The sequence below is a fragment of the Haliotis cracherodii genome, unplaced genomic scaffold (assembly GCF_022045235.1).
Source record: "Haliotis cracherodii isolate W230 unplaced genomic scaffold, xgHalCrac1.p SCAF_14, whole genome shotgun sequence".
In the NCBI taxonomy this organism is placed as follows: domain Eukaryota; kingdom Metazoa; phylum Mollusca; class Gastropoda; order Lepetellida; family Haliotidae; genus Haliotis; species Haliotis cracherodii.
This window is the reverse complement of record NW_027266269.1, coordinates 3,995,558-4,009,327: the sequence shown is the minus strand read 5'-3', so window position 1 is coordinate 4,009,327 and position 13,770 is coordinate 3,995,558. Positions and strand designations below refer to the sequence as shown.

At 45.0% G+C, this 13,770-nt stretch overlaps 1 protein-coding gene across 1 annotated transcript in view; it reads right to left on the bottom strand.

The window, feature by feature from the left end:
* Positions 1–13,770, bottom strand: part of LOC139460973 (talin-1-like) — a 161,210-nt gene that overhangs the window by 80,483 nt on the left and 66,957 nt on the right. The window contains exons 3-5 of the mRNA XM_071242435.1: positions 6,826–7,059; positions 4,784–4,881; positions 743–872 (exon numbers count right to left, since the gene is read on the bottom strand). Of these exons, the coding sequence (XP_071098536.1) occupies positions 743–872; positions 4,784–4,881; positions 6,826–6,961 (364 nt within the window). The 5' untranslated portion in view covers positions 6,962–7,059. The remainder of the gene's footprint in view (positions 1–742; positions 873–4,783; positions 4,882–6,825; positions 7,060–13,770) is intronic.

Sequence of the window (13,770 nt, the reverse complement as noted above, 5' to 3'; positions counted from 1 at the left end):
GTGAGTGAGTGAGTGAGTGAGCCAGTGAGTGAGTGAGTGAGTGAGTGGTCTAAGTGAGTGAGTGATTGGTCCAAGTGTGTGAGTGAGTGAGTGAGCCAGTGAGTGAGTGAGTGAGTGAGTGAGCGAGCCAGTGAGTGAGTGAGTGAGTGAGTGAGTGAGCCAGTGATTGAGTGAGTGAGTGAGCCAGTGAGTGAGTGAGTGAGTGAGTGAGTGAGTGAGTGAGTGAGCGAGCCAGTGAGTGAGTGAGCCAGTGAGTGAGTGAGTGAGTGAGTGAGCGAGCCAGTGAGTGAGTGAGTGAGTGAGTGAGTGAGTGAGTGAGTGAGTGAGTGAGCCAGTGAGTGAGTGAGTGAGTGAGTGAGTGAGTGAGTGAGTGAGTGAGCGAGCCAGTGAGTGAGTGAGTGAGTGAGTGAGTGAGTGAGTGAGTGAGTGAGTGAGTGAGTGAGCCAGTGAGTGAGTGAGTGAGTGAGCGAGCGAGCGATTGAGTGAGTCAGTCAGTTTGGTTAACACCACCTTGAACAATGTTTCAGGTTTATCAGTGTGTCGGCTTAATGTGGGAGGAAAGCCTGAACTGATTCTGGTGTAAGATGTTTACCACTCTCATGAAACCCACAAGCAGAGTCAGTGTTTGTTTGTTTGTTTGTTTCTTTCTTAATTTATCGCCACACTCAGCAATATTCCAGCTACATGACGGCAGACTGTTATCCCCACAAGCACGTGGACCTGAGTAGAAGACGGAACTCACCCATCCTGGTGCAGATGGTGATCATGAGCTGCCCGACGGTGTGGCTGTCATCCACCTGCAGGGTCTTCAGAGCCCCATCCAGCGTCCGCACCTTCAGGATACGCTGCTTCTTCTTGTACTCCAGCAGATCCTGCAACAACAACACCATCATCATCAGTTACAGCCTAAACATCATCATCATCATCATCAGTAACAGCCGCAACAAAAAGACTGCGACATAAGCAACTGGTACGAAGGCCCAGTCTTGTCATATTTCTTGTCTTTTAGGTTCAGGTAAATTAGCCCATATATGTCAACACAGAAATCTACTGAAAATGATGCCATATGACAAGTTCTGGTCAGTAGATTGAAACGTGTCTGGCATAGACTGCTGTATGTGGGATATACTCCTCTTGGACTGACACTCTTCAACAAAGATTGACTTATATCAATCCACACATTCCACAACAAATCCACAACAAATACCATTCTCCCTCTCACAGCCAACTCCACTCAGTGAAATGAGGGTGTTCTGTTCTACAACTTGCACTGATCACAAGACCAACCAAGGCTTGTGAACAGCGAACACTTACTGTTGAGTGACAAAATGCAAGTTATAAATACCAGCTACTTCATTCATATTTTAGTTTGACATGACAATGGTGTAGAACAATGCTTGGTCAGGAAGCAGGTGCCCTCCAGGACATCCTCTAGTATTGTCATACATATGTATATCTCTTCCTCAAGCCAATGTTAGTCACTGCTGCTTATAGATCTACATGTACGACAGCAGATCAGCTAAATGAAGTACCAACCTCATTAAAATCAGACCTTAGTTCTCGCTACCGCTAAACAAAGATCTGAAGACATCCCATATGGGGTCACGTCAGAACGACCTTTCATCCCACCAATCAGTGCGTCGCTTACCAGATTATGAAAGTGACAGTTGGAATGTGATTTCTAATCATTCAGTCTCGAAAACTTTAACATGGGGTATTCCGAACGATAGTTACGGGTTTGACGACTGATTCCTTACAATCTAGACCATCTATTAGCCATTCCAGAATGTTTTTTTTGTTCAGGTTTCAAATTTGTAATCGAGAATTTGTTAACATATGTTTCGAAGCGTAGTCGCCAATTTGAAGGGACATCTGCTGCAGACTTGGGCCAAATATTGGTCTGAGAGAGGGTCTAGAAAAAGATTTGGAACCTGTCAATGATCTTAATCATCAGTGGTGGAAACTCATCATAAGTCCAGTAGAAATAAACATGAGTTTGTTTGTTGCACACACACTGTATACCACACCTATACTTAGAGTGTGTTTGTTTGTTGGTTGGTTAACGCCTCTCTCAGCAATATTCCAGGCATATGATGGTCAGGCTGTAAATAATCGAGTCTGGATCAGACAATACAGGGATTGACATCACGAGCATAGATCCAGTTGGGATACGATCACATGCCCCAACCAAGTTAGCGGGCCTGACCACCCGATCCTGTTAGTCGCCTCACATGACAAGAAGCTAGCCTGAGTAAGTGAGTGAGATTTGATAAACGCAGCTTTGAACAGTACTCCAGTTATATCATGGCATGTCAGCTTGATGTTACATTGTGACAAATTAGCATATAGCTTCCTATTCAGTAGATTTTAGTGTCATTGGAATATCATTAGCTGAGAATACTCGACAGAAAGAACAGGATCGGAGGTCAGGCTTGCCAACTTTGATGCATACCCATCTATAATGGTCTCTTTCAGTTAGCCACTGCATTAATACAGAGTGACCGATAGCACAGTGAGAACTATTCATTGTTTGACCAATAAATCAGGTCTTCAGCAACCCATACTTGCCGAAAAAGGCGACTATGCTTGTCGTAAAAGGCGATTAACGGGATCGGGCAGTCAGGCTCGCTGTCTTGGTTGATGCACGTCATTGATCCCAATTGCGTGGATCGATGCTCATGATATCAATCACTGGATTGACTCAATTATTTTACAGACCGCCGTCACATAGCTGGAATATTGCTGCGTTCGGCATTAAACGACAAACAAACAAATAAATCAGAGACAGTCATCGCTGCTGAGACATCACTTAGAGTGGAGAATTATTGATGGAAGTTTCTCCTCTCATCACCTGCCTTCCAGACCCACTGGCAAACTATTATTGTGTTTGTCATTTACCGCTTCACTGAATAGTAGTCAAGCAAAATTAGGGCTGACTATAAATAAGCTAGACTAGAAACCCTTTGATTGATATCATGAGCAACGATTCATGCAAAATCTTGACAAGCAATCAACCAAGACTAGAGCCTGGCCAACCGATCCATTCAGTCACCACTTACAACAAGTTGAGGTTACTGGGAACCTATACTTTTAACAAGTCCTTGTTTGGGTGAAAAGAAGTAGCCCTTTTCTTCAGATGTCGATATTTCGATTTGTTTTAAAAAAATAACAATTGAGCACCTGAAAGAAATAATGAGTTCCTACACCTTAAAACACACACACACACAAAATAAAAAACCCTTGAAAATCCAATAATTGCTCCCTAACCAGTCAAACTCACTGCTGCACAAATTAACATGAAGTTAAAATGGCCATAGCAGACTTGGAAAAATACCTAACATGCCACATTTCTATGTTTACATGACATGCATCAAATGTATTACTCCCAACGTAACACTGATGAACTACTCCTACAACTCCTGGCATTCATATTAATCAATGGTCATAAAAGATAAGGTTTCGCTGTGGAGCTTCCACTAAACACGGGGGCACGGGTGGCCCAGTCGTCTAAGGCGCCGCGATTCGCTGTGCAGAGTTGCGTCCCTTGGGCACGCCAGAAACCTATGATTGTGGGTTCGAATCCCGGTTCACCCCGATTATGTTTCTAGGTTTGTCAGCACCATACCCGTGCTCGTGGGTTTCACCGAAGTGGTAAACGTCTAAGATCTGCATCACTTCGGGCTTTCCTCCCACATTAAGCTGACACGCCGTGATATAACTGGAATACTGTTAAAAGCGGCGTTAAACCCAACTCACTCACTCACTCCACTAAACACTATCACCATGTTTCTGTCTTGACACTTTGTTGTATACATGTCTGTAATTCTGTCTCTATATCCTGTGTTTAACTTCTTTCATGACATTTTCTTGTAACATTTTCCCCAGTGCTGAAGCACTTGTCACAACCAAGAACACAGATGTCTTACACGACAAGTCAATATTCATAACATGGAGACTTTACAAAATAAATCAAGAGTTTCTCTCATTTCAGACAAAAAAATATTTGTTTTGCAGACAGAGTATGTAAAATACAGCTGTAATGTTTATGGCAGATGTAAGAAGCAGACGCAGAGAGCAGACGCAGAGAGCAGACGCAGAGAGCAGACGCCAGATGGTTGTCTGTCTGATAGTGGAGAACATGCATGGAAACACATGGAGTAATCGGCTATCCTGTATCAATAAACCTACTCATGGTATATCTATTACTGTCAATTATCATTCATTACAAAATATAGATTTCAGCAGTGACAGACTACTTTGTGTGGCTTCCATCAGCCAGACATAACAGGAGTAAAACATGTTATCTTCAATTAGTAAATCCTGCACACTTGTTCACTTGCTCACATTAATTATATTTTTCTTTCATCATGATACAGCCATTACTGATATGGAATACCAACAGCTTGGCAAGAATGTAGATATTAAAACTAAGTGAGTCGCACTCAACTCAAAGTCAGCCAATATATGTCGGCTACATCCACAGAACAGCTAAACTGGGGCATGACATTGAGAGTAGGGCTGGGATGATACACCAACTGTACGATACAGTACGTATCAGGATACATTGTTCATGATCCGATACGTATCAAAACACTTGCATGTGCTCTTATCTGTGGTGCGTTAGATGGCTTATGCACCACAGATAAGAGCACATGCAAAGCTACGTATCAGATTGTGAACAAGAATCTTGATATGTATCGGATCCCACACTTGGTGTATCATCCCATCCCTATTTGTTACTTCACTTAAATGGCTGCGAAGCTAGAACTGCCTGAACACCTACCCCATTCCGCAGCAGGTAGTACTCCAAGCTGCGACCTTGCTCCAGCCATACTCCTTTCTTTGGGTCCTCGTCAGCCAGAAAAAGTCCAAAGTCTGTGTCTGCAAAAAAAACAGATTGTGAAACCTAAAACCTACAGCTGGAACTGTGTCCTCAACCTACAGCTGGAACTGTGTCCTCAACCTACAGCTGGAACTGTGTCCTCAACCAACAGCTGGAACTGTGTCCACAACCTACAGCTGCAACTGTGTCCTCATCCTACAGCTTGAACTGTGACCTCAACCTACTGCTGCAACTGTGCCCTCAACCTACAGCTGGAACTGTGTCCTCAACCTACAGCTGCAACTGTGCCCTCAACCAACAGCTGGAACTGTGTCCACAACCTACAGCTGGAACTGTGTCCTCATCCTACAGCTTGAACTGTGACCTCAACCTACAGCTGCAACTGTGCCCTCAACCAACAGCTTGAACTGTGCCTTAAACCTACAGCTGGAACTGTGTCCTCAACCTACAGCTGCAACTGTGCCCTCAACCTACAGCTGGAACTGTGCCTTAAACCTACAGCTGGAACTGTGCCTTAAACCTACAGCTGGAACTGTGTCCTCAACCTACAGCTGCAACTGTGTCCTCAACCTACTGCTGGAACTCTGTCCTTAACCTACAGCTGGAACTGTGTCCACAACCTACAGCTGGAACTGTGCCCTCAACCTACAGCTGGAACCGAAAGTCATCAGATGAATCTGATTTAATGACATAAATTCGTCTTGTTTGTTAGGCAAAGCCACACTCAGTAATATCCCAGCTATATGACTGTGGCCTGTAAAAAATTGTTTCTAGACCAGACAATCCAGTGATCAATACAGTGAGCAACAAACCATGCCAGCCTACCCGTGGTTGGCAACTTTTCTGTCAGACTGCATGAAATTTTCCTCCACCTGCCTGACTCTCTGGAAGATACTTAAGACTACTTATGTATTCAGTTTTATCATAACTCCTTAGAGAATCTCAAGTAATTGTTTGCATTATTTCAACTGAATCACAACATGATTGGTCTCTTGGTTCTAACAATTTTTCAATATTTATAATGCCTGAATGCGGGCAGGTAACTTTGAAGATGGGCAGGCAACACTTGCCGGTTTAAATATTATGTCGAACCACCCAATCTGTTTGGTTCCCTAGGTTGCTGGGGACCTATTCTAACCCCGAATCTCCATGGGAGGGGCAAACATTCTGAGAACAGCTAGATCCCAGATTACACAAATGTCCAACAAGGAAGCAGTCCTGCCACAACAAATTACACATCAACCCCTGGTCCAGTCTATGCCACAACAAACTACACACCAACCCCTGGTCCAGTCTATGCCACAATAAACTACACACCAACCCCTGGTCCAGTCTATGCCACAACAAACTACACACCAACCCCTGGTCCAATCTATGCCACAACAAACTACACACCAACCCCTGGTCCAGTCTATGCCACAACAAACTACACACCAACCCCTGGTCCAATCTATGCCACAACAAACTACACACCAACCCCTGGTCCAGTCTATGCCACAACAAACTACACACCAACCCCTGGTCCAGTCTATGCCACAACAAACTACACACCAACCCCTGGTCCAGTCTATGCCACAACAAACTACACACCAACCCCTGGTCCAGTCTATACCACAACAAACTACACACCAACCCCTGGTCCAGTCTATACCACAACAAACTACACACCAACCCCTGGTCCAGTCTATGCCACCTTGGATTCTACTAGCCCAAACTTGTCACTGTTCATAACATATTTTCTACCCACCTGAAGGATGCCATCACCATGGTCTGACTAACAAGCAAGTATCATACTTCCTGGTTCATAATACCCACTGACATCGCATCTATCTTACCACTAGACAGGCCACCAGGAAACTGGGGTATAACCTATACTTGTGTTGCCTGACTTCATTCACAGGCATTTCCTACAGCCTCACGTCGTCACCACTGATTATCCCTTCACCAGAGCCTGCACAAAAATCCCTCCCCAAAGTACTTACGGTTTCCTTGTATGGTTTCGGCGATTCTTTCTCGGATGATTCTACATGCATCATAGACAATGGTGGACGGCTCGAACTGCATCGTCTTGACGATGTTGCTCCCCACAACGCTGATCTTGAGCGATAGGGTCGCCATCTTGCATACTAGGTGACAACCCCCGCCGGCTACACAGTGGTCGGTCCTTGGGTCCTTACAGTGGATTCACGTTATCTCTTCCTGCGGACTCAGCAACTCTGAAACATCATCAAATCACAATAAATAATTGACAATCTATGTCCACTGCATCTTTATTGTCAGCAACTAGCCCATAACAAAAAATAGCAGTCTGCTACTTTAACTGCTAGTCCAAAGCCTGAGTCAAGTGAAATTCGGCATGGTCCAGTAAGCTCAGTTACAATATTCCACATAATAACACTTAATTCCACTGAAACTGATGCTTAGAGCCAAGTTCGGGGTATTAGTCTCACTTGTTTTTGGCACAGACTGAAATAAGATAATTGTTTCTGGTCTTGTGAAATCAGCTGACTTTAGTCTATAAACTAAGACTGAAAATATTTGCCAAATTTTGGGCTAATACACCAGGAATATGTACATACATTTGCTGTAGAACAAGGTAAATCCCCGTAAGGCTGCCTATTGTAGGACTACATTGTACAGCTGTCTATTGTAGGGCTACACTGTACAGTTGCCTATTGTGGGAAAACACTGTACAGCTGCCTATTGTGGGACTACACTGTACAGTTGCCTATAGTGGGACTACACTGTACAGCTGCCTATAGTGGGAAAACACTGTACAGCTGCCTATTGTGGAACTACACTGTACAGCTGCCTATTGTGGGACTACACTGTACAGATGCCTATAGTGGGACTACACTGTACAGCTGCCTATAGTGGGACTACACTGTACAGCTGCCTATAGTGGGGCTACACTGTACAGCTGCCTATAGTGGGACTACACTGTACAGCTGCCTATAGTGGGACTACACTGTACAGCTGCCTATTGTGGGACTACACTGTACAGCTGCCTATAGTGGGGCTACACTGTACAGCTGCCTATAGTGGGACTACACTGTACGGCTGCCTATAGTGGGACTACACTGTACGGCTGCCTATAGTGGGACTACACTGTACAGCTGCCTATTGTGGGACTACACTGTACAGCTGCCTATAGTGGGACTACACGCTACAGCTGCCTATAGTGGGACTACACTGTACAGCTGCCTATAGTGGGACTTCACTGTACAGCTGCCTATAGTGGGACTACACTGTACAGCTGCCTATAGTGGGACTACACTGTACAGCTGCCTATAGTGGGACTACACTGTACAGCTGCCTATAGTGGGACTACACTGTACAGTTGACTATAGTGGGACTTCACTGTACAGCTGCCTATTGTGGGACTACACTGTACAGCTGCCTATTGTCGGGTGACACTGTACAGCTGCCTATTGTGGAGCTACACTGTACAGCTGCCTATTGTAGGGCTACACTGTACAGCTGCCTATAGTGGGGCTACACTGTACAGCTGACTATTGTGGAGCTACACTGTACAGCTGCCTATTGTAGGGCTACACTGTACAGCTGCCTATTGTAGGGCTACACTGTACAGCTGCCTATTGTAGGGCTACACTGTACAGCTGCCTATAGTGGGGTGACACTGTACAGCTGCCTATTGTGGAGCTACACTGTACAGCTGCCTATTGTAGGGCTACACTGTACAGCTGCCTATAGTGGGGCTACACTGTACAGCTGCCTATTGTGGAGCTACACTGTACAGCTGCCTATTGTAGGGCTACACTGTACAGCTGCCTATTGTAGGGCTACACTGTACAGCTGCCTATAGTGGGGTGACACTGTACAGCTGCCTATTGTGGAGCTACACTGTACAGCTGCCTATTGTAGGGCTACACTGTACAGCTGCCTATAGTGGGGCTACACTGTACAGCTGACTATTGTGGAGCTACACTGTACAGCTGCCTATTGTAGGGCTACACTGTACAGCTGCCTATTGTAGGGCTACACTGTACAGCTGCCTATTGTGGGGCGACACTGTACAGCTGCCTATTGTGGAGCTACACTGTACAGCTGCCTATTGTAGGGCTACACTGTACAGCTGCCTATAGTGGGACCACACTGTACAGCTGACTATTGTAGGGCTACACTGTACAGCTGCCTATAGTGGGGCTACACTGTACAGCTGCCTATAGTGGGACCACACTGTACAGCTGCCTATTGTGGGGCGACACTGTACAGCTGCCTATAGTGGGACTACACTGTACAGCTGCCTATTGTGGGGTGACACTGTACAGCTGCCTATTGTGGGACTACACTGTACAGATGCCTATAGTGGGACTACACTGTACAGCTTCCTATAGTGGGACTACACTGTACAGCTGCCTATAGTGGGACTACACTGTACAGCTGCCTATAGTGGGACTACACTGTACAGCTGCCTATTGTGGGACTACACTGTACAGCTGCCTATTGTGGGGCGACACTGTACAGCTGCCTATTGTGGAGCTACACTGTACAGCTGCCTATAGTGGGACTACACTGTACAGCTGCCTATAGTGGGACTTGACTGTACAGCTGCCTATTGTGGGACTACACTGTACAGCTGCCTATTGTGGGACTACACTGTACAGCTGCCTACTGGATAGTGTCAGAGCATGACGGTCACCCAGTCTACACATCCCGGAGTTCCCAGCATGGTCAGAATAATTGATTTTGTCTCCAGTTACTCGACCATTTCCTCCTGATGAATAATAAACCACTTCTACGTGAGACAAGTGGAGGACACCTTACTCAGTGGTAGAAGCTAACATTTCTACTCCACTAGTCCTTGTCATGATAACATACAGGAAAACCCATAAAAATGGCAAATTTCTAATTGTCCTAATGGCACCTTAACTATTGGGCAGTTGGACTACAGCAGTAGTGCCAATTTCATCAGCCTGTAGGGTGACAGCCCACATGGTAATACCCTGCCACGCCCAGCCCCACCCATCGTCCCCACAGTCATCAGACCGATGGTAATAGCCCATGAGTAAATATCACTGTAGTAGCATTGCTACCCTGCCACGCCCAGCCCCACCCAGTCACACACACCCTCCCCACTGACAAGTCATCAGCCTGTAGGGTGACATGTAAATTATCACTAGTTAACATTGCCACCCTGCCACACCCTGCCACGCCCAGCCCCTACACCACTACGCAACTGCCCAAAGGTTAAGGTATCATAAGGACGGGTAGATTTGCCCTTTTTAAAAGTTTTTATATATGTTATCGCTATAAGGACTAGTTGACTTAAACTGTTCGTTTCTACCACTGCCCTTCAGCCTACGTGTCTGATCTTGATGACAGCGCATATGTTCATATCAACACCTTGTCAAATATTTTTAGATGCTTGCAACTTAACATGCAATGCTTAAGTCCACATGTGTTAACAACGCCATGTTGATCCATCTGTGATGTCACAAACAATGGATTCCATCACGTTGTCAGACGATCTGGTGAACAATCAACACAAGCAAACAAGTTGAAGCAATTAAAATTACCCTGCAAAATACAGATAGTAATACACTTATATTAATATCTATTCCAATGCATGACCTATTTTAACCCAGAAATTCAGAATAAAATAAACATCCAGTCAGTGTGATTAGTCGCTTGTCCGAAACCAAAGTCCAGTAAAAGTCTGTTCCGCCAGTAAGCCTAGCTGATAATTGTCCCCGTGAGACTAGACTCTACTGACAAGGATGCTAAGAACCATGTTTGGGCTAGTATCCCCCGAAATCCCCATAATCTCCACACTGTCATCTCTCACCCCTACATCAGCAACTTGCACCATATCACCAAGGTCATATATTTCATTGCCAAGGTAATTTTCACTAAAAGCTAAGGGAGCATTCATTATTCACAAATGGTTCCTGTAGCCCTGGGGAGTAGTTATTGTTTAGAGCGTGGGCATTTCTTTATCGCCCCTGACAAGCAACAAATTGCGGCCCATCTTGCTGGCAACAGGGTCTGGAAGTCAGCTTTCTACAACCGACCCATCCTCCAGGGATCCTTACATTCACAATTAGACAAAAACTATCCTCAAACATTTAGCGGGGCCCTGACATTGCCTTGTAGGCATCGCTCAGACCATCAAAGACAAAGTGATATTGGAATATTGAATAACGCACAGCATTATTGTGTTACAGAAGAATGTTTCAGTATCATTTTATCATCAGGGACATCAAAGGGAGTGATGGTACCCACACAAGGAGCCTGGCAAACTTTGGCCGTTGATGGCTTAGCTGGAACTGATGCTGCATCGTTTGCATCAACATCATCCTGAGGATGACTTTCTTACAGTTAAACGAGATATTGCTCAACCTCGGAATGAAACTAACTGTTGTAGAAAGTCATAACAGGGTGTTGATGAGGCAGTCAGAGGAGACGCAGATGGAGGGCATCCTTGTCAAGAGATGACCTTCCACAACACAAAGCAGAGAACTTAACTGGACAGATATTACTGAAAGCTATCAGAATTTCATCAACAGATTTTACAGTTCAAAGTTACAGCTGTATATGAGATCTTGAATAAATTCATCGACAGATATTCATGTAATTTAAATTCATTGGATCTTTTGGAATATCATTTTTAGATTTTCGTGTGCTTTAGCTATCAGTCCTTGAAGAATGTCATCAACTTATTTCTGAGTAGTTCAAAGGAAAGTATTACATTCAACATATTTTCCTACAGTTCACGACTATCTGATCTTGTAGAATCCCATCAACAGATCAGTCAGTACAACAAACATTGCGTCTCTCCATTCTTTTTACCATTGCTTCAAAGACTTGATAGTGAAAAATAGGGTTGAAAGGCAAAAATTAAAAATGCATTGTACAAGTTTATTTTCATCATCCTAAGCTTGATTTGGATCCGTAAGGTAAAAAAACCTGATTCTGACATTCTATTTTTAATTTTTTTTTTTAATATTTAATCTTTACGGTTGGCAGAACCATAAACCAACAACAAAAAACTTAACAATACAAAACAAATACTTCACCATTAAACCATTGCAAACCAATCTGCCACAAATTGTGAATCTCAATCAAATGTAGCTTGTACTAAATCTCCATTGAATGTCCGAACACTCCCCTTATTAGCATGTCAACAAAAATGTCAACTTAAGTTCTACTGGTGATACGAGAACAATTCCAAGTGCATATTACTCATTAACACCCTCTTACTTTCTGGCCCTCCATCCACCAACAGGACCATGCTAGGCCCCCCCCGCCCCCCCCAGCCCCAGGGACCCCCCCGGCGTATCCCCCCCATACTAAGCAGATATATCACATAACAGAGACACTGTATCCATCACTCTCTACAATGATGTGATGCACCGGAGCTTGGACGACCCATTATTTGTATTAGTGCTGTCCCTTAAGTGGGGTAAACTGCAGGCATTATTCCACAAGCTGCCCGGTGGAGGGACATATTCAGTATAATTGACAAACACGGCCTGGTACAGGCAAATACACTCCCAAGGAACAGGAGTATAATTTGTGTCCATTATTGCAACAACAATGAAGCTGTTTAAGGCAGCATCCCGCATAATCAATAAACACTCCACCAGTCACTGACATGCTTCAGTCACAAGGCCAGGGATGCAGGGAGTCATCGCAGGGGGTGGGAGGGGCAAACAGGGGGTACACCTGTAGGTTTGGGGGGAGGGTTCGGAGTGGCAAACGGGGTACACCTGTACCGGCTGTAGGTTTGGGGGGAGGGTGGGAGGATGGAAGGGGTTAACAGGGGTACACATGTGGGTTTGAGGGGAGGGTGGGAGCGGCAAACTGGGGTCACACATGTACATTAGGGGGAGGGGCTAAAGGGAGTCATCTGTAAGTTTCAAGGTGAGGGTGGGAGGGCATGCAAGGCAATCACACTGGTTCCAGGGTGCAAGGGGCAGGAGGGTTCAAAGAGAGCACGAGTGTTTGTAATTTAATGCTGCACTCTATTCAAGCTTAATGACGGCAGCCTGTTAATATTTGAGTCTGATTGAGACGATCCATTGACCGATATTATGAGATCCACACCGTGGAACGTCAGCAAGCTTGACCACCATACCCCATATGGCCAAGATGGGTTGCTGAAGCCCTATTCTACCCAAGAATCCCCACTAGGGTCTAGGAAGGTATGAGACATGCAGGGAGAGGCACCAGCTCCATTCTGCTGCGACATTTAGAAGACACAGAGGCTGCTTCCAGGATTAAACAACTTGGACAGGATTTATAAGATTATCATCAAGAGTATCATCCTAGTGAGCTCCTTGTCGGGTACCAGCTCTGGTGAAGCAGGCACTACTAGTTGAAGATGTGTACATCTGTTCTTGGCCGACCTTGACGTATCACAAGTGGGGTTAGGAGTGAGGGAGGCTGCAGAGTTGGACACCATGATGACATTCAGGATTTCGGTTACAACTCAACAGGCCAGCATGATGTGGGAGGTAATCTTGAAGGGACCCTAGTTGTAGAGGGGTCATGTGGAGCATACATATTCAGTGTAAAGGACTAATTTGGTAGACTAGCTAAGTGGTCTCTCCTATACAGGTCTGATCATCTTCAGGACTGGATACAACATTATTTATTCACTTTGCCTGATCTTCTAACACACTTAGTGAATGTATGTTGCAAGTTGTGTCTGAATCGTCATCCATCAAATGGCACCATCGCCTTCTAAAACTATCACAACCACACACTACACCATCACATCCTCACCTTACACCATCACACACCCATCTCACACCATCACATCCTGACCCTACAGCATCACATCCGCATGCCACACCATCACATCCTCTACACCATCACATCCTCATCCTACACCATCACATCCTCTACACCATCACATCCCCTTCCTACACCATCACATCCTCTACACCATCACATCCCCA